This window comes from Capsicum annuum, chromosome 11 (assembly GCF_002878395.1).
Source record: "Capsicum annuum cultivar UCD-10X-F1 chromosome 11, UCD10Xv1.1, whole genome shotgun sequence".
Lineage (NCBI taxonomy): Eukaryota > Viridiplantae > Streptophyta > Magnoliopsida > Solanales > Solanaceae > Capsicum > Capsicum annuum.
In genome coordinates this window covers 185,758,162-185,779,852 of record NC_061121.1, presented here as the reverse complement: position 1 = coordinate 185,779,852, position 21,691 = coordinate 185,758,162, and the positions used below count along the sequence as shown (strand labels likewise).

Genomic DNA, 21,691 nt, shown 5'->3' with positions numbered 1-21,691 from the left:
TTGGTGACTTGGTAGGTTGAAAATGATTAAGTGTAGGGACTTTAAAGATGATTTTTTTGGTTGAAAGTGGTTATGTTTGTTGACTTGGTAGGTTGAAAATGATTAAGTGTAGGGACTTTAAAGGTGATTTTTTTTCTTTGAATGTGGTTATGTTTGGTGACTTGGTAGGTTGAAAATGATTGGACTTTAAAGGTGATTTTTTGTTTTGAATGTGGTTATGTTTGGTGATAATTGAATTTTTGTGACTTGATCTAATTAGTTAAATCTGATTCATTGCATAGATGGAACCTGATTATAGCTGGATATATCAATGGAACAATGATAATAGAGTGGGTATTGGGGAGGAATTTGTTGAAGGTGTCAAACAATTTGTTGAACATGCTAAGAGACTTGATGTTTGGACACGTTTTTGGGTTATTCGTTGTCCTTGTGTTAGATGTGATGGTATAAATCTTGTAAATGAAGAAGATGTAAAGGAAAATCTTTATAGAATGGGGTTTCACGAGGACTTTTTAAGATTGCGTAGTATTCATGGTGATGTTGCACAAAATAACTTTGTTGTTGGATAAAGTAGCAGGTCTGCAGAGCATAATGAAATCAAGATACTAGGATGACAAAAATGGTGCACGATTCTTTTGGGATGCAACACGGGGGCGATTTTAGGAAAAATGTCGAAGATGTTCCTAATAACGAAACAGGCAAATTCTATGGACAATTGCATGTTGCTAGTCATCCTTTGTTTGACGGTTGTTCGCACTCTCGTTTGTCTGTTGCTGTTAGATTATTAAGTATTAAATCTGAGTGGAATATTGCTGAAAGAGGAATAGACTCAATGATAGACCTTATTAAAGAGTTAGTTGACCCCGGCTTGGAGGTTCCTAATACTTTCTATAAGGAAAAAAGATTGGTGTCAAAGTTAGGTCTCTCCTCGGTTAGAATTGATTATTGTGAAAATAGTTGCATGTTATACTTTAATAAAGATGCTAACCTAGAGTCCTGTAAGTTTTGTCAGCACCCTTGATATAAGTGTGGTTCTAGTGAAAATCAAATTGCTATTAAGGCGATGCATTATTTACCTCTAATACCAAGGTTGAAGAGGTTGTATACTTCAAACAGCTCAGCTCCTCATATGAGATGGCATAGTGAAAATAGAAGTCCCACTGGTGTTATATGTCATCCATCTGATGGAGAGGCTTGGAAATATTTTGATGCAACTTATCCAGATTTTACAGCTGAGCCACGAAATTTTTGTTTGGGGCTATGTGCGGATGACTTCTCTCCTTTTTCAGTTGGTGCTGTGCCATATTCATGTTGGCATATATTTATCACCCCTTATAATCTTTCTCTTGAAATGTTGATGACTAGTCCCTATATATTTCTAAATTGTGTTTTTCCTAGCCCGAGTAATCCAAAAAATGAAATATATGTCTACTTGCAACCTTTGATTGGTGAACTTCAAATTTTATGGTATGAAGGAGTTGAAACTTGGGACATCTCACTTAAATAAAATTTCAATCTGCGTGCATATCTAATATGGACTATTAAAGATTTTCCTGCTTATGGAATGTTGTCTGGGTGGATGACAGCTGGAAAGCTAGCTTGTCCATACTGCATGGAAAAGATAAAATCTTTCACATTGAGACATGGCAGGAAAAATTCATGGTTTGATTGTCATCGTTGTTTCTTTCCACCTGATCATGAATTTAGGAGACTCAAGAATGCATTTAGAAGGAATAGAAGGGAACATGATGGTCCACATCCAAGGCTGTCTAGTCATGACATCTGGGAGATATTCAGGATTTGCCTAAAGCCAGCGAGGAACCATTGTACAGGCTTGATGGATATGACGTTTCGCATAACTGGACTAAGCAAAGTATATTTTGAGAGTTAGAATATTGGCAAGATAATTTACTTAGAAATAATGTTGATGTCATGCATACTGAGAAGAACTATTTTGACAACTTGTTCAACACAGTTATGGATGTCATCGCAAAACAAAAGATAATCCTAAGGCCAAACTTGACTTACCAGGATATTATAAACGCAGCGAATTACACTTACATGAGGGGGCCAATGGTAATGTTCTTAAGCCCAAGGCTAGTTTTACATTCAAGTTGGACCAAAAGCGTCAAATATATGAGTGGGTCCAAAGTTTGAAAATGCCCGATGGATATGCCTCAAATTAAGAAAGAGGGTTGATATGGATGACACAAGGAATCTTGCATGGAATGAAAAGCCATGATTGTCATATTTTCATGGAACAATTACTTCCAATAGCTTTTATTGGTTTACCTGAAAACATATGGAAATCAATAGCAGAGATCAGTTTGTTCTTTAAAGACTTATATGTCACTACATTAAAAGAAGAAAATCTGGCGCGAATGGAAAGTAATATTGTTGTTATCACCAACAAGCCGAAGAAGATTTTTCCGCCAGCATTCTTCGATGTGATGGAACATCTTCCCATTCACCTTGTGCACGAAGCTCGGTTAGGCGGTCCAGTTTAAACTAGGTAGATGTATCCATTCGAACGATTAGCAATTACAACATATTTAAATTCATACATATCTTTTTTAAATATAGTAAACATCTAATCTTAAGATTGTGCAGGGCAATTGAAAAATTGATAGGGTGGAAAGCTCTATAGTTGAGGCATATCTTGCAAGAGAAACGTCTCAATTTTGTTTATACTACTTTTGTGATGAAGTTACTTATTCAAGAAACCGATCGAATCGTCATCAGGACAATGTGGATGAGCCTCATTTGCAACCGATATCAATTTTCAATTAATATGGTTGTAAGTCTAAAAAGATCATACGTCACTGACTCACTCCCACGGAGCGCAAATTAGTAACTTTGTATGTCTTATTGAATTGCCCGGAAGTTGAGCCCTTTCTGAAGTAAGAAGATTCAAATTTTAACATATCTTTATTTGTTTACTCATTCCCTTAAAGAAACTAATTGTGTTTCGCATGTTGGATCCTCAGTTCATTTAAGACTCAATTCAATGAAAATCAAGTGTATGCATCCTTTGCAACATGGTTTACATATGAGGTTCATAAGTGTATTAATATTTCAACAAATTTTAAACATTTACACATTCCTCAACTAACATATATAATTTATATGTATATATATATATGTATAATAATTTTAAGTACACCAGTCACCAAATGCAGCCGCATACGATTAACTCTTGAGAGATAGTTCTTTGGGTCCATTTGAAGCTCATGTAATGTCTCATTACACAGTTAATGGGTTTAAATTTTTCATCAAACAACACTCCAGAATAAGGAAAACAAATAATAGTGGTGTTTCGGTTAAGAGTGATAATGATGTTGATTACTTTGGCATCATACATGAGATCTTAGAACTGGAGTATGCTGGTTTTCCAATAAAAAAAATTGTCCTCTTTAGATGTAAGTGGTTTGATCCAAGCACAAGAGGCACAAGAGTACATAAGGAGCATAACATCATTGAAGTGAAGCACAATACGTCGTATCCTGTTTACGATCCATTTGTTCTAGCGCAAAATACTAAGCAAGTGCATTACACTCCTTATTCGTTGTACAGTGATAAGTCTGATTAGTGGACTGTAATCAAAACAAAGTCTATAGGACGGGTAGAGGTTGAAAATGTGCTGGAGACTGCGTATCAAAATAAAATGCAGATTGATCACCATCTAGTGGACGTTGACTTAGTGGATAGTTTGAATCACCCAAAAAATATATTTGAAGAAGTTAATATTACGGGCGAAGAGTCTGAGTAGGTAGGAGATGAGGAAACTTCCGAAGAGGGTGAATGGTTTAGTGGAGACTCTTCAGAAGAGAAGGATTAGTTTGTATAGGTTGTATTTATTATGTATTGATGTCTTTATGCTTTGTACTATATATTTACCTTTATGTTTCTTCTTAAGATTGATATATAATATACTGTTTAAGATTGTTGTTTTCACTTTTCCATGATTTATATAGTAATAAAAATATTCTTGTCCTCGTGTTGTTGGAGCAATTTGTAATGTGAATTAGTAACTTGAAATTAGTTACTTGTAATGTTTTCTTATATATTTATTTTGTAGGAACTGACTACTTGTCAATTTTACATAATTTAGATGTCAAACAGAGGTGACAAAGATAAGGAAAAAGTTGTTCATACAAAAAGAAAAAAGAAAAAACAACCTCTATCGTATAGACGACCGACAAGTATTCATGTATCTGAGGGTCGGTTTGCTGACGCGATAACACGACCCTCATATTTTAGGTTGTTTCAGCATTCGGTTCCTACTCCTACGCATGTGGGTCCACTTCATGGGTCCACACCGACTCATTCTGCTTCTATCACTGTGCCACCGCCATCACAGTACTATCGGACGACCGCTGGCCTATCTGGAGTACTACCATCGTTAGTAACCTCCTGTAGCAGTCACATAGCTTCGCACAGTAATTCTGCAGGATCTATTGGGTTGTCGGATCTTCAGCTTGGAAGCGCTACATCTGGTGCTTTAGATCCACCCACGCCAGTCCATCCGCCACTACTTACTCCACAGCCAGGCGACAGAGATGATTTTGGGAGGAGTTATCTTATTCCATATGTGACAGGGTAAGATTTCTTAATATAATAACATTATTCATTTTTTCATTGCTATATTATTATGCTCTATGAAATTACTGTTTAATCTTATATTGTAGGTTTAGGCTGGATGCTGGAGTTGGAAAAACTGCGAGAAAATGCATTTATCGGAACTTCAACGGCTACTGGACTAGTTGACAAAAGGTTCCGAAAATTGACAGGGAAAGAATTTTTCAAGAATTTAATGTAAGGATTTAACTTATCGACTACTTAACACTTTATTAGAACATAAGATTGAATATTATATTTTTATTTTTGTTGTAGAAATTTTACTGGTGGGATGATGCGAATGCATGTCTTATAAAGAGGAACTTTTTCAGAAGATGTAGATTCAGATTTAACGGTTTGTTGGATTATGCCCGAACCAACATGGTATGACCTGACTGGATTAGTGAATCCTTATGACAATGGAATATTCGCTATTGGAATAACAAAGAATACCAATTGCTGAGGGATAAAGGAAAGAAAGTCCGGACATCATTCAAGGGTGGCTCCCTACATACCGCAGGTGTCAAAAGTATAATTGCTGTGGAGGAAAAATGGTATGTAATTTTTACAGTTTTAATTATTTGTTTTTATTTAAATTTTTAATTATTTGAACATTGATAATTTTTTCATATGCAGGAAAAAGAAAAGGGTGGGAGCATACCACACGGTGAGCTATTCGAGGAGACTCATCTGAAAAAGAAAAAGAACCCGATTGATGAAGATGTCTAGGTTGAACATCGTGCAAAATCTGCCCATGTAAGAATTAAATTTTGAATTTATGAATCTTTTTCTCAAAGTTGATATTATTCAGGTATAAGTACTTTAATATTTTTTAACTTTTAATTTCAACTTTACTTTGAATATAGGACAAATATACACAGCTCGTTAGTGATTATCATAGTACTCAGCCTCCTGAAAGTCAGGGTGACCCACTAACCCCACATGTAGAGGAGGAGTGATGGGATAAAGTTGTAGGTCTTGCAGTTAGAGGCCATTACTACGGATACCACAAAAAAATTTTGGCGAGAATATTAGGTGTTCGTCTGGCCCTACATACTCTAACTCTTCAGTTAATAGAGGAACCATTGAAAAACTAGAAAATACGATTTCTAAACTCACTGAAGAGCTTGCTGAACAGAGAGAGAGGGCGCAGAAGAAGGAGGAGTAAACATCATCACAAATTAGGATGCTGCAGGAGCAATTCAGCTCTTTCATTCAGATTGCAAGGATTACTCCTCCGTTTCCTGGTGATACAGTTCGGGCTGCAAAAGGTCTACGCCCCTGGATGATAGCAACACAGATGAGGATGCAGAAGACGAGGACGAATACGATGAAGATGAGTTTTAGTTTTTTGACCTTTGTATGTGTTGTACTTTGGATTTAGACATTTTATTGTAGTTTGTACACTTTTGTATGTATTGTTGTAGTTTTTACACTTTTACATTTTTGTTGGACATTTTGTATTTATTGTAGTTTTTACATTTGGTTTGTTGTTGTTGTTGTTGTTGTATTGCATGTTGGACCATTTTTTGATTTTTATTATTTAAAAAAAATTCCAAAAAATCGATCACAAGTGGTCGATTTTTTTTTTTTGTAAAAAACTGACCACAAGTGGTCGGTTTTAATAAAATTAATCTATTAATTTTAAAAAAACGAACCACTTGTGGTCAGTTTTTATAAAATTAATTAATTAATTTTAATAGAAAATCGACCATTAATTAATTAATTTTAAAATAAAATCGACCACACTTAGTCGGCTTTCTGTTAAGATTAATTAATTAAATTTATATAAACCGACCACTTGTGGTCGGTTTATTTTGATTTTTTTCTTAAAAAATTATTTTTTTAATTTTAATAAAATAATAATAAATTTTAAAAATATATATATTTTTAAAAAATCGACCACAAGTGGTCTATTTTTAAAAAGTTACCACTACTTTATCGATCACGCTCTTTGATCGATTTTGTGGTCGAAAATTATATATTTTTACCTTCATACTCTTATTTAATTTCTTTAGTCATCTCTCTTTAATCTATCTAATTAATAAAAAATGTGATCTATCTTCAATAAATGAAAAGTGTGCTAAGAGTAATGAGAATAGGTTTCTAGTGAATCTATTTTTCTTTGTGCGTGGATATTTCTTAAATTTTATTTCAATATCTTTTAATGATTTACTTTTTTCGTAAGATATATTCATTAATTTGTTTATTATTTTATCCTGTAGTAATTGCAGAGTTACAAATTTCTGTATAATAATTTATCCTATCTGTACTGTAATATATATCTAATTCTAGATTTTCAATGTTATTTATTATCTTGTGTTGTTCTTCTCGTAGTGAGTTTTTTAAATTATATAAACTATCACATGTACTTTTTTCTAAATTTTCTAAGGTTTTTTCTATCCATATTAATTTTTCTTTTAGGTTTTCCATTATTTTCCTAATTCGGTTTCTATAATTAATTTCATTATTTAGATTTTCTTGATTTTCTCTAGTTTTTCTAATATATTCTAACATCTCTTAATCTGTATAATATCCTTCTGGGTAAATTTCTTCATATAACTGTTCTAGCCAATTTATAGTTTCAATTTCGTAGTCTATTACTTTTTCTAATATTATTTTCTTAATATCTATTATTTCTATATTTTTAAGTATATATAAGATTAAAACTTTAAGATAATCTAGGTGATATATTTTTTAGAATTGGTTTTATTATAATATTTTGTAGTTGTTTGTTTTATCCTTAGTAGCTCTTGCATATTCTTAGTAAAAAATTCTGTGTATTTTATATCTTTATTTTCCATGTATTTGTCTATATTTATTTTTATCTGTTTTTTTAGTAACTGTATGTTTCTTATATCTTTTTCTAAAAATTCTATGTAATTTATCATGGTAAGTATTTGTAAGAGTAGTTAGGTAGGTATGGTATATAATTTACTCTAGTCATGTAATATTTACCAAAAGCTTTTTCTAATATGATATTTCTTATATCTACTACTTTTATATCTCTAAGTGCATACAAAATAAGTATTTTAAATTTATCTACCATCACATCAGATAAATAATTATTTATTTTCATAAAATTGCTTTTTTCAAAATATTCCCTTCAACCATGTACATAACAAAATATGGTCATCTTAGCTTACTATATACTAGATTATTCTTAAATAATATGTTCTTCGGTCACTATTAACATGGTAATTCGGATACTTTTTCCCTTAAACAGCGCCTCTACTCTGGTTACTCCCCGCCACGGCTTCTTGCCTCATTGGTTTCACCTTTAGGATGGCATAGTTCTTAGGAATCTTTTTCCGTTTCCTCTTTGTTAATAAACTTCTTAACATATTATTCTTCGAATAATTCTACTATAAAGTAACTAATATGAATTTATTTTATCATATCATGATTGTTGGAAATTATGAATTTAGCTATTCATAATCATAAATAAATATACCTATTCGGGTAGTTTTGATATTTCTGAAGTTTGTTCCTCCATAGCTTTTTCCATTGAAATATGTCTATTTAATTAACTGAGTAAAATATTTGTTGTGGAATGGAGAGAATGTTTGCTTCAACGCATGAAGGCTTGCCTTTGCAATGCCTTCGGCTTCCTTTATTTATAGAATGAAAAGAAACTTTACAATCCAATCTTTACATATTTTTTAAAATGTAACTAAAAAGTCAAAAAGGGAGGCTAGGCTACTAACTAGCCTTTAATTTCTTACAAACCTACAAATCTACTTTTACGTAAAGTCTAAACTTTGTACAATAATTCAACAATAATAAGACTTTGTACAATAATTCAACAGTATCTTGTCTCCGTTGATTTTATCGTATCTGCTATATCTCCATTATTGCTTCTTATCTTATCTTTCCAGCTGTCATTTTGTCTTCTTTTATTCTAGATGTACTTCTGGAATAATATTATCTTCTCCATTACACCTCGAACATTGGTGATCTGGATATTTGTGTCCAATTATTTTACAATATCTTGTCAGTAGTCCGTCTGAAATAAATCCTTTTTTAATTGCTCTTGCGGTAGATTATTTTTCTGGGTTGAGTAGTGTCATTATCCATTGTCTGACATCTTCCATATCTGCTTGTCGTAGCTCTTTTGAATTAGAGTAAATCATTTGATGATCTCTCGAATAATAGCTCCATATTGGATTTTCATTAGTATAATTATTTGCTAGTTCTTGGATAATCGTAGCTAGTCCAATAAGTCGTTTATTTGCATAGAAATCGGATATCTCAATTCTAGGTATCTCCGGTTGCTGTGTAATATCTTCTGGTATGATCATATCTCTAGTTAGTCCTATCTTTACAACTTGTATAACTGGTTTTATTTCATCATATAGTATCTCTGCCGGTGCAGTATAACACTTTATATAAAATAAATTTCCTTTCGTTATCCTTTTGTAGGTGGTGAATATCTTGTATAATTCTTCCATAGCTGTTAATTCTTCTCCGTCTTGGGTACATATGGTGTTTAATAGTCCATAGTCAAAACAGGTTTTTACTAGGCTTGGGTTAGTTTTGGGTAGTGCAATTAGTTTGTTATATCCTTGTAATTTTTGGGTTATATAGTTGGTGTTTGGTTCTTTGATGTTTGTAGCTCTGGGGTTATGATTTAGAAAAGTTTGTACTCTGTAGATATTTTCTATGTATTTCTGGGCGATATAGTTGTAAACTTTTTTGTCTTGGTTTAGGCTATCTCGGTATGTGCTAACTTGTGAGGGTATGAACAAGTGGTCTTTTTGTGTTTTTGGTGTAAATGGTTTTTCAAATATTTTATTCATATTCATATTCTGGTATGTTGGTCGATTAACTCCTTTGCTTGTACCTGCAGAAGTAGATTGATAAATGTTATGGGTTTTATGGAGTGTCCCAACGCCTCCTTCTAGCTCTGGAACTTTAATGTCTTCCGATCGACATAGCTCTGCACACTGCCGAGTTAGCTGATTTGTAGCTATAGACTTTAGTTTATCTTCATTAGTCTTTAGCTTTTCTATCTCATTACCCATACTGTCCACTTTCATTGAAAGCGTAGTTAGGGTGTTAAGTATTTTTTCTAGAGTATCTTCTTCTATTATTTCAGTCTGTGTAGCTTTGTCTTGATATGTAATTTGCAATAACATTTTTGTTAGTATTGATCATTTCAATTGTAAATATGAAATTTAATATATTCAAAACTAGTCTCCGAATCTCTTTTGTTGTAACTGAATTTTGTATTTTCTTTGTTAACCACCAGCGTACCTGTGTATTATCTGTTCGTACAATAAATTTGTTATATACAATATATGGCTCAAATGCTAATAAACATTTATATAATGAACATAATTCCTTCCTATTTATTTCCCATTTTATTTCTGTCTCATTGAACGTACCTGAGTAGTATCTACAATGGTGTTCTATTTTTTCTACTTCATATCGATATTTAAGTACTCCTCCGTAACTATATTCACTAGCATCTGCTTCTACTATATATATAAATTTTCTATTTTCATCTGAAAATTGTAATTTTGGTAATTCTTTACAAAGTAATTTTATTTTTTGAACTTGTTTTTTATCTTCTTCATTATAGTTATATTCTATATCCTTTTTTAATTTTTCCTGTAGTGGTTTTAAAGTTTCTGCTAATTTTGGAATATATTCTCTTACTTGGTTTACTAGTCTTAAAAATGATTGTAATTTCTTTTTTGTATCTAATTCTTCTTTCGAATTTATTATTTTTTGTACTATATGTTGTTGCATTTTTACTCCACTTTTATCTATTTGTATTCCTAAAAATTCTATCTGGTTTTTCATAATTTCCGCTTTCTTTTCGCTTAGACTTATTCCCGATTTTTCTATTATATCTGTAAACTGCTCTAATAATTTTAAATGTTCTTCTCTGGTTTTTGTATATAATAATATATCATCTATGTATACTATACAATTAGATAATTGTTTAAAATAATTATCCATAAAATGTTGATATCTACCTGGTGCATTTTTATATCCAAATGGTAATACGTTCCATTCATAAAATCCTTGTGGTACCGTAAATGCGGTTAATTCTTTAGATTCTTCTTCTAGCTTTAGGTGGTAAAATCCTGATTTGCAATCGAATTTGCTAAAATAATTATATCCTTGTATTTGTCTTATTTTTAATAGCTTATTTGGTATTGGATAATTATATATTATAGTTTTTGCATTTACATTTCTATAGTCAATAACCATCCTACTTTTTCCTATTTTTTGTTCACTATGTTTATTTACTATAAATGCTGGACTATTATGTTTACTATTACTTTTTTGTATATATTGTTTTTCTAATAATTCATCTATATGCATTTTAAATTCTTTTAAATCGTCAAAATTATATGTTAATGGCTTTTGTGTTATTATGCTATTTTTATCTATTAATTCAATTTTTATAGTATTTTTATGTTTTTCCCATCCTTTTAATGAATCTTTACTATATAATTGTTCTAATTTTTTCTGAATTATTTCTCTTTTATTTATTGAAAATATAGTTATTTCTGTTTTATTTATCGAAAATACTACTAGTTCTATTGTATCTTCAGTAGTTTTTATATTTTCTAACTTTTGCGTAATTTTTTCGCTTCCTTTTATCCAATCAGTTTTCTTTCTTATTTTATTATTAACTCTTTTTGCTCTTACTTTCTGCTTACATGGTGTTGTATACCACCAGTCTCTTTTGGTTATTATATGTGGGTATAATTTATCTAAGAATGGCATTCCTAAAAGTATATCTTTTGATGTTAGTTCATAATTATAAATTTCTTCTATTGTTAATATCTTATCTCATACTTGTATTTTTACATTCCTAGCTTTATAAGTAATTAAGCTTCCTTCATTATTAAATTCTTTAACTATTATTGGTGTTTTTAATTTATCCCATTTACTTTCTGGTAAGCAATTATATCTACATAAATTAGCTTCTGCTCCTGTATCTATCATAGGCGTATAATAACTACTGTAATATCCTTCTACTACTATCTTCATTAATACATATATCTTCATTTCATGTTAAGGCTCTTTTTAAGAATAACTTTTCTTTGTTATATGGTAAGGTTAATTGTGTATGTTCTATATTATATGGTTTTACTTGTTCTAACCATTTTATTCCTAATATTATATCTGCTTTTTGCATTTCTTTCTTTATTTCGAATTCTATTTTTATTTTTCTAACTTCTATTATTATTTCTTTTTCTGCTATATTTTTATTATTTATTAAACTTCTTGGTAGATCTGGGCACATATCATTATCGGTCTTTATTTCTTCATTTTTTACTAGATATTTTGCTATATAATTTTCTTCTTGTCCTGTATTCAAGAGTATTAGATATTCTTTTTCATTTATTTTCCCTGTTATGTAATATTGGTTTAAATTACTTATTGAATTCGTTTCATAACTTGTTCTTTTTTATGAGCTTGATGATTCTGGTTTTTCATTAGCTATTCTTTTCGTTGTACTTATTCTATCATTTACTATTTCTAAATTTTCTTCTGTATCTATGTCTCTATAGCTATAATCATTATAATCTATTGTTTTTACAATTTGTTCGAATGGACTTTCTATTCGTATTTTGTTAATCTTATTTTTTCCTGTTATTTTATGTTTTGTTGTTAATACATATAGATTTTTGCATCTTGCTGTAAATATTTTACTTCCTGGGGTTAATTCTATTGCTGATATTTTCCAATATAATACTAGTAATTTATCTATATTTCTATCTGTTACCGCTACTGAATAATTTGCACTTATTATAAATTTAAATTTTTGGTATATTAGATTTCCTTTTACGGCAGTTATTATGCTTTTTTCTATAGGTTTTATAATTCTATCATCTGCTAAATATAATTCTATTTGTGTATCTATTCTTTCTCTAAAACATGCTTTATTAATATCTCTGTACCTCCAAGGTGTACATATTTTATTGGATCTCATTTACTTTTTATATCATTTATCTCTTTATTAATTATTCTTTTTGTTACTAATGGTATACTAGCTTTGCCTTTTGCATATCTGCAATCTATTACATGTTCTTTTTGGCATACTACATAATATTCGTCCTTTTTTCTAGTAAAAATATTTTTTATTGTTGGTATTTTAAATATTTTCTCTACACTTAAATCTAATTCTTTTCCTTTTGTTTCATCAAATATGTTACTGTCAAATATTATTATTTGTTCCGTTCCTTCATCATTTAAATATTCTTCCTTTGTTATTATTTTTATATCTTCTTCAGTCATTTGATTCATCTATTTCACTATCTATTTCATTATCTGTTTCGTTTTCTGAAATTTCATATATACTATCCTCACTTTCTAATTCATAATCTATATAATCTATCTGCATATATTCTGTATTATCTATTTTTGTTTCTGATATTTGTTTATTTTTTTGGATTTTTAGGTAATTTACAATCTCTAGCTAAATGTCCTAACTTTCCACAATTATAACAAGTACATTTTTTTATAGATTTCTTCTTTCTATATGGTCTTTTGTATTTATAATTTTTTACATAATATCTTTTTCTCGGTTTCTTATATTTATATTTTGATTTTTTATATTTTTTATATTTCTTATGTCTTTTTCTTTTCTTATAATATCTTTCTTCACATCCAAATATGCTAAATTTCTTATTAATGTTTTTTCCATTTTTAATTCTTCTCTATATTTTTCACATAAGTTTCTATACAATTGTTGTAAAAATTTTATTCTTGCTCCTAACGTATCTACTATTTTTGCTTCTTCCCAACTTTTTATTATTTTTGAACTAAATGGCTCGGGTGATTTATTAAAATATAATTTTCTTATTTCTTTACTTTCTTCTATACTATATGCTCCTTTATAATAATATTCTTTAAATGCGCAAGTATATTCATCTATATAACACATATTACATATTGCTAATTTTAACATTAAATTCCTATTTGTATCTTTTTCTTCATCTTGTTCTTCTTCTATTGTTGTCGTACTACCAAATTCATCTTTTATAGCTGTTTCATATTTTTTTAATAATTCTATAGGTGTTAGTTTAGTTGTTGATGATGATGTTCCTTCTATAGGTTTATTAGTTCTTAATATTTTCTTGCTATTTTCGGTTAAGTTTGAAAACCATAGTTTTACTGATCCTATTAGTGTTCTTTCTATATGTTCTGGTGCATCTGTTATATTTATATTATTATCTAACAATTGTTTTGTCATATATCCTATCCATAATTGTATTGTTTTTTCTGTATCTATTACACAGTCTAGGTCCAAAAAGTTATAATTTTTATTAATTATTTGTTTTGGTATCCATTTGTCATATTCATTATATTTTTTAAACTTATTCTTATAATATATAGGTTATCTTATTTCTGTTGTTTAGGTATCATATTTTCATCTTTTTTTATCAAGAGTATTTATTTCTGTGTAGGTACTTTCTAAGATTTCCTCATTAATTTCCTTTTGTTTTTCATTGATTTCTAATTTTTTTGTATTTGTTAATATTTCTGTATATGTTTCACTATCTTCGGAATCATAATTATCTGTCTGTCTCTTCCACATTTATATTATTTATTTCTAATTCTTTATTTTTTATTTCCAATTTTTCCTTAAATTGATTTATTTCGTTCAGTAATTTCTATTCTCTATCTTTTTCTTCTTTTTCTTTTTGTCTTTGTTCATACAGTTCTTTTAACATTTGTAGTTCTTTTTCTAATTCAGCAATCCTGCTATTTTTAGTTTCTTCTATTTTTCTTATTTCTTCCGTAGTTTGTTGTTTTATTTTTTCTATTTCCTTTTTCCTATTTATCTCTTCATTTTCTTTTTTTCTATTCTTACCATTGCTGTCAATTTATCTTCTAATTTTAATTCTTCTTTTTCTAACATTAGATATAAATGTTCACCTATTTTCTTATATTTTCTTCCTAGATTGGAAAATACTATTTTTATTTTTGATCCTTTGTGGTTTTCATATATTTTTTCATCTATTATAAATTCTTATTTGTTCATTTTATTGTGAATAGTTCATGTTGATATATATATTCTAAACTATCTATTTGTGATTCTAATTTTGATATTTCATCTTTTTGTGTATCTATTGAGTTTTTACTAACTCCGGCAAATATATTATAATGTAGTCTTTTTATTCTTATTTTTAATTCTTTACGTTTTTCAGAAATAATTTATTTTAATTCTTTGTATTGTTGTACTTTATTCATTTTAAATTATATTTATAATATCTTGGCGGATATCTAAATCTTATTTTATCATAATTAGGTGATATGTGTTTCATTCTTCTAGATTTTAAATGGTCTATTAATTTTGATTCAATACTAGATATTAATGTAATTAAGTAGGCTAATCTTTGTGGGTTTCTTTTGTTTTATTTAGACTTATATATTCTGAATAATTACTAATTAAAGATTCTTTAATTTTTCTAAAAGCTTTTCTATTTTTAAATGGTCTTCGCATAATTAATTTAATAATTTATAGGTAAATTCTAATAACTCTAACATAAATTCTAATAACTCTAACATATATCTCACTTCCGTATCTTTTGAATTACTGGGCTCTGATACCAATTGTAGGAGGGTGCGGATATTTAATAGATCTAATAGTTTTTCAAAATGATAAGTACGTGGAATATTAATTTTAGTAATGATGACAAGTATTTAGGAATAGATGAAGTATTTTTTTTTAAAGGTGTAATACATAAACACGCCCTTTAACTTGATTTTAAATCACACCTGTAACCTCTATTTTGGGTGTGCATAAGTAGAGTTTTAAACTTGTATAAAGTTGAATAAGTAGACACATATATTTTATATGGCATAATACATGTAGGACATTATGTAGGATAAAAGTAGACCACGTAGGGTGTCACATAGGACATATATATTTAATTATTTAATTTTATACAAATTTAAGTGTTTACTTGTACACCCAAAAATTAAAGGTCATAAAAGAGTATTTTATGTATTGTCTCTTTTTTTAATTTTGCATGACATTATTGACTTTTTTCCGTAAATCTTTTTTTTTTTTTTTTAAAGGAAACTCTTTAGCTCGTGTAAAAACATAGCCAAATCTCCGCGCGTGAAGAACCAATAGATACTGCCGCGTGCCAGGCACGTGACACACCACTGAAAAAGAAAAAGGCCATAAATCCTCCGCCCTTCTTCTTCACCACCCAAATATTCCCCTTATATCTGAAACACACTCAGCTTCTCTCCATTTTCACAAAATTCTCCGTTTCTTAAAAACCCTAGCTTACAAATTCTCCATTTTTAGCTAGGGATGACGACGTCGTTTGGTACAGCGATCAATATTGCCGCCGTCGAGGACCCGAATCCCAACCCCAAACTCCAAATTCAGAAGTTTAATGGATTGAAAAGTGCATCCAATTCTCTGTTACTTAGCAGACGTTTACATGTTCATCGCTCAATTTCCCGCTCCAATTCCAGTTTTATTGTCCGTGCTGTCTCTACGGTATGAACAAAATTTCAATTTTTATTCGCTTTTTTGAAAATTTTCTGTTCCTTTTTTTTTTTCAGCCGATATGGTTTTTATTCTCCTTGTTCATTTTTCTCGATATGTAAAGTCTCTTGCTTTTTTCAGATTCCGCCGCCTTTTTATTCTTGTAATTAATTTTTTAAGAAATAATTTTTTTTTGTGGCTCGATGTTAAGCATTAATTTAACTGATGATGCCGTCTCCCTTTCTGTGTATGCCATGCATTTTTAATTTTTTTTCTTGTTGTTCGTTTGCTTATGTAACGCAATTTGATTACTGTCCTTGTCGCCTTCGAATCCCATTTCTACTTTCGTGCTGTTTTAATGGCATCGCGTTTATTTTTCAATTATCGTCTTTTGTAATCTTTGAAGGGGATCCTTGGTGTAACTGGTAAAGTTGGTGCGATGTGACACGTTCAAGAAGAAACGGCCTCTTGCAGAAATGCACCTTCTGGTTTCACCCTTTCCCGCGTGCACCGGACTGTCCTATGCTATCTTTTACTCTTAATTTTTAAAGCAGACCTTTTGGCTCTTTTTTACTTTTTTCCAGCTCGACGTGCACACTGATTGAATTGCTGAGAAGTTCTTTTTTTGTTTTTGTTTTTGTTTTTTCTCCAATGAGTGCGTTATTCATTCTTCTGGGTGATGGGCTGCTGTAGGAATTGGAGGCTTTTCTGAAATAAGGGTAGAATTCCCCCGAGTCTAAAATGATACTTCTTATGGCTGGTGAAATTATTGGACTTCCTGTATGGATGCTATGCTTTGCTTTTATTCTAGTTACTAGTTATGCTTGTTAGTTATCGTCACATGCGTTACTGCTGCAATTTATGTTTCTGTTAGGCCTCAGTTAGGAGGAATTCTGTCATTTTCCATTATAGCTGTGTCCGTGATGGATTGATGTTTTGCAGCCAGCGAAGCCAGCTGCAGTGGAGCCCAAGCGTAGTAAGGTTGAAATCTTCAAAGAACAGAGTAACTTCATAAGATATCCTCTTAATGAGGAGATTCTGACTGATGCCCCAAACATCAATGAGGCTGCAACACAGTTGATCAAGTTCCATGGAAGCTATATGCAATATGACAGAGACGAGCGTGGGGGAAGATCATACTCATTTATGCTTCGGACAAAGAATCCTGGTGGGGAGGTATCCAACAGACTCTACTTAGTCATGGATGATCTTGCTGACCAATTTGGAATTGGGACACTCCGTTTGACAACAAGACAGACCTTCCAGCTTCATGGGGTCTTGAAAAAAGACCTCAAGACAGTAATGAGTACAATCATCAAGAACATGGGTTCAACTCTTGGTGCATGCGGTGATCTCAATAGGAACGTGCTTGCTCCAGCTGCCCCGTTTGCCAAAAAAGATTACATCTTTGCTAAAAAAACTGCTGATAAGATTGCAGCACTTTTAACTCCCCAGTCTGGATTTTACTATGACGTTTGGGTGGACGGGGAGAAATTTATGACTGCAGAACCTCCTGAAGTTGTGGAAGCTCGAAATGATAACTCCCATGGAACTAACTTCCCTGACTCACCTGAACCCATTTATGGAACTCAGTTCTTGCCAAGAAAGTTCAAAATTGCAGTTACTGTGCCAACTGATAATTCGGTTGACATTTTCACGAATGACATAGGTGTTGTTGTTGTATCTGACGAGGATGGAGAGCCTCAAGGATTCAATATATATGTAAGTAGGAAATATATAGATTCTCGTCTCTTTCTTCTTTTGCTTGTTACAGGGACTAGTATAATTCTCGACTTCATTTGCAGGTTGGTGGTGGTATGGGACGAACTCATAGGGTGGAAACTACTTTTCCTCGTTTGTCAGAGCCATTAGGTTACGTTCCTAAAGAGGATATACTCTATGCAGTTAAAGCTATTGTTGTTACTCAGAGAGAGAATGGGAGAAGAGATGATCGCAGGTATAGCAGATTGAAATATTTACTCAGTTCATGGGGGATTGAGAAGTTTCGATCTGTCACTGAACAGTATTACGGAAAGAAGTTTGAACCTTGTCACGAATTGCCTGAATGGGAATTTAAGAGTTACTTGGGATGGCATGAACAGGTTAGTCTGTGGAAGGAATTCATCAAATGTTCATCTCTCAAAATGAGTTCTGTTTTAGTGCCAATTGTGATTCTTAACATTGTATTCGTTGTTAATCTTTTCCTTCCCATCAAAACTAACTTCCTCAGATTTTTCCGTGTTCTTCAAATACTTCTGTCAGGGAGATGGTACTTTGTTTTGTGGTCTACATGTTGACAATGGTCGTATAAAGGGAGAGATGAAAAAGGCACTCAGGGAAGTTATTGAGAAGTATAATCTGAATGTGCGTCTCACGCCCAACCAGAATATTATCTTGACTAATATTCGGCAAGCTTTGAGGCGCCCCATAGACACCGTCCTTGCACAGGGTGGTTTGTTGGTAAGCCTAAGTATTCAATTGATCCTTATATGCTTTCCATGAGTAAGTGATTAAGCTTTCTCAATAAGTAGAAAAGGGTTATGCAGAGTAGTGTCTTTGGAGTTCATGGTTATGGAATGCAATAATACACAAAAATGTTCTTTTAATACACGAAAGTGTTATTTTAATTAAAGCAATGTGGGTGGAATATAATCAGTATGAAAAAGTATAAACATGTTGATGTAAATAAAAATGTGCTCCCTCATAACTTAGATTTCAAATAAAATTGTCACACACTTCAACATGCAATCAAAGAAGGCGTAGGTCCTTGTGTCCTGCTTTTAGTCTCAGCACCACCCATTATCAAAAAGAATTTTCATGTGCATGGCTCATGAAAAAGTATGCAGCCCGCGCATGAGGGTGTGTGTTGAAGTTATAATTAACAAAAAGCGTGCCTCTATTTAATAACTTGAGGTTTTAAATATCGTCACACACTTCAACACACGTTATGATATCTGGTGTTCCTAGAAATCTTCTGAGTTTTCTGATATTTCCTACCCCATTTGTTGTGTTTTACTTTTTACTTCTCCCTCCGTCTCCAAATGAATGTTTGTCTAGAGGCTGACGGCCAACTGAACCTTAAGTGTACACTCACAACTGTATGTTTGTCTAGTGGCGGAAGGCCAACTGAACCTTAAGGGTACAGTCACAACTGTTTTGAGGTACACATCCTGCTGAAAATTTGCAAACTGTGTGCTTGCAGGTTTGTCGCTTCTTTATATATAATATACGGGAGTTTCTGAAAATTTGAGCTGCTTGTTTCTTAACGTGGATGAGAGTGGTATTTTTGTTCTGTAGGTGGCTTGGTGAAGCTCAAGCTGATGTGAATTTCCTCTAGTTTTCTTAATAATCCCTGCGTAAAATGTAGAGAACAGAAAGTTGCTAACTTCTTCTGATGGTCTGATATAATCTGTCGTACAGTTTGTGTTTAACATTTCATTTTGGTCTTACACTTGGGTAATCATTATCATTTTTCATTGAAAAGCAACCTAGGTTTGTGGATCCTCTCAATCTAACAGCCATGGCGTGCCCAGCTTTTCCATTGTGTCCTCTAGCAATAACTGAAGCTGAACGTGGAATACCTGACATCCTTAAGCGCATTAGAGCTATGTTTGAAAAGGTATGAAGTATTTAAAATTTCCTGTTGTACCATCGGTTTGTCGTGCACAAGTATTTAAAATTTCTGCTGTACTAATGGTTTCACATTGAATAACATTGACCTTTATGGTTCCAGGTTGGTCTGAGATACTTTGAATCTGTTGTCATAAGGGTAACAGGCTGTCCTAATGGATGTGCTCGACCATACATGGCTGAACTTGGGTTGGTTGGAGATGGTCCCAACAGCTATCAGGTAGTTGAATTTTGTAGATCTATTGGCTTGTTGCTGTAGTTTTATTTATAACTATGGAATCCAGTGAAATTTACAGTGTTGTTTGTCTTAGATCTGGCTTGGTGGAACTCCCAATCAAACTTCATTGGCAAAATCTTTCAAGGATAAGGTCAAGGTTCAGGATCTTGAAAAAGTTCTGGAGCCTTTATTTTACCACTGGAAAAGAAAGCGAAACTCTAAAGAATCATTTGGCGAGTTTGCTAACCGCATGGTAAGGAACAGTTCTTGCAGTTAACTGTATTTGTCAAAAGAAAATCAGAAACTGAAAAACACCATTTCTCTTTCATTCTGGAATTTGCGAATGAGGAATCTGAGTCATATAAGATTCTTATGTAATACAATTTTCTTCTAGGGATTTAAGAAGCTTGGGGCCTTAGTTGACAAATGGGTTGGCATTCCTGCATCATCATCTCGCTATACCTTGAAGTTATTTTCTGATAAAGAGACGTATGAAGCCATGGATGCACTTGCAAGACTACAAAATAAGAATGCCCATCAATTGGCGATTGAGATAGTTCGCAATTATGTTGCTTCCCAACAAAATGGAAAAAGCATGGACTGACCAAGGCTTGTTTTGCGTTGCAAAATAGCAAAGATTATGAAAGGAGATCTAACTGGTGACCATGTCTTGATCCTGTTATTGCTTGGTTGGAACAAGTGGAGAATTTTGACATAATATTCTGCAAGCTTTTGTAGTACTCCTCTTGTAGACCTGATAGTACCCTGGTCCCTGCACTTGCTTTTCCTTTTATTTTTGGTTCATTTTCCATTTTCTTTTGGAGAGTACACAAAATCTGATAATGGCCTGTATTTTATTTTCTCTCAAATTAATTTTTGAAAGGGTGCCTATTTAAATCCCTTAGTTACGATATTTTTCTTAATTTATGTTGGAGCTGATACATTTCTCGTGCCCCTGCTGTGTGGATTAATAAATCTAAGATCAAGATCTTCACAAGTTGATGGAGGAATAATCTCCCTGGAGCATTCTGTCATAATTATCGTACCAAATGCCTTGATGATTGTACTTTGCTTTGTTGGAATGAAAATTGTCTGGATATATCAATTTTCACATGGTATATGCTCAATGAAATTTTCTTCTGTGGTGGTACTTTGTTCAGCTTGCAGCCTATTTTACTGGATGTTGGTTATTTTTTAGCAGTGCTGGTACTTGGTACTTCTGTTCATCAAGATTTAGGAAGATAGAGAGGAACTTCTTAACATTTTGTCTTCACCGATAATTTATTTTTACTTGGTAATTCTGTTTATCAAGGTTGAGTTTATATCAATTGCTTTCTAAATCGTTTTGTGATATGTTCTGAACAAAATAAAAATATTTTCATTTTGTTGGGTCAGGACTCTGATCTTGGTATTTTTTATTTTATTGAAAGGGCAAACTAGTAGTGAACTCTGATCTTGGTGACATTTGTGGTCACTTGTGAACCTTGAATGAGAACATCGACATTTACATTATTGAAGCAATGGTGAAATAGCTTCCCTTTACTATTCGTAGAATTTAGAGACTGTAGCATTTTGCATCCTAATGTGTGTTCTTTTTTGTGTTCTTTTTCGTAACTTGCACTTTATTTCAGTTTTTTTTTAATGATTTACACAATATCTTTATTTCCTTACAAAACAACAAGACCACCCTTTTCATAATTTTTTAGGGTAATATATAAATATATATATATAATTAAAATAATTATTAATTT

General features: G+C 31.7%; 1 protein-coding gene across 2 annotated transcripts; it reads left to right on the top strand.

Annotated features, from left to right (window-relative positions):
- Window positions 1-15,620: 15,620 nt before the first annotated feature.
- On the top strand, window positions 15,621-20,851 carry LOC107854050 (sulfite reductase 1 [ferredoxin], chloroplastic). Of its 2 annotated transcripts, XM_016699051.2 has the most exons (9): window positions 15,967-16,105; window positions 16,500-16,873; window positions 17,036-17,815; window positions 17,899-18,195; window positions 18,356-18,553; window positions 19,578-19,712; window positions 19,827-19,943; window positions 20,035-20,193; window positions 20,335-20,851. In XM_016699051.2, the coding sequence occupies exons 2-9, from the start codon at window positions 16,835-16,837 to the stop codon at window positions 20,542-20,544; spliced, it is 1,935 nt and encodes a 644-aa protein (XP_016554537.2). In that variant the 5' UTR covers window positions 15,967-16,105; window positions 16,500-16,834; the 3' UTR covers window positions 20,545-20,851. The 2 variants fall into 2 exon arrangements, with proteins under 2 accessions (XP_016554536.2, XP_016554537.2); XM_016699050.2 differs by lacking the exon at window positions 16,500-16,873 and having other exon boundaries at window positions 15,621-16,105.
- Window positions 20,852-21,691: the final 840 nt, after the last annotated feature.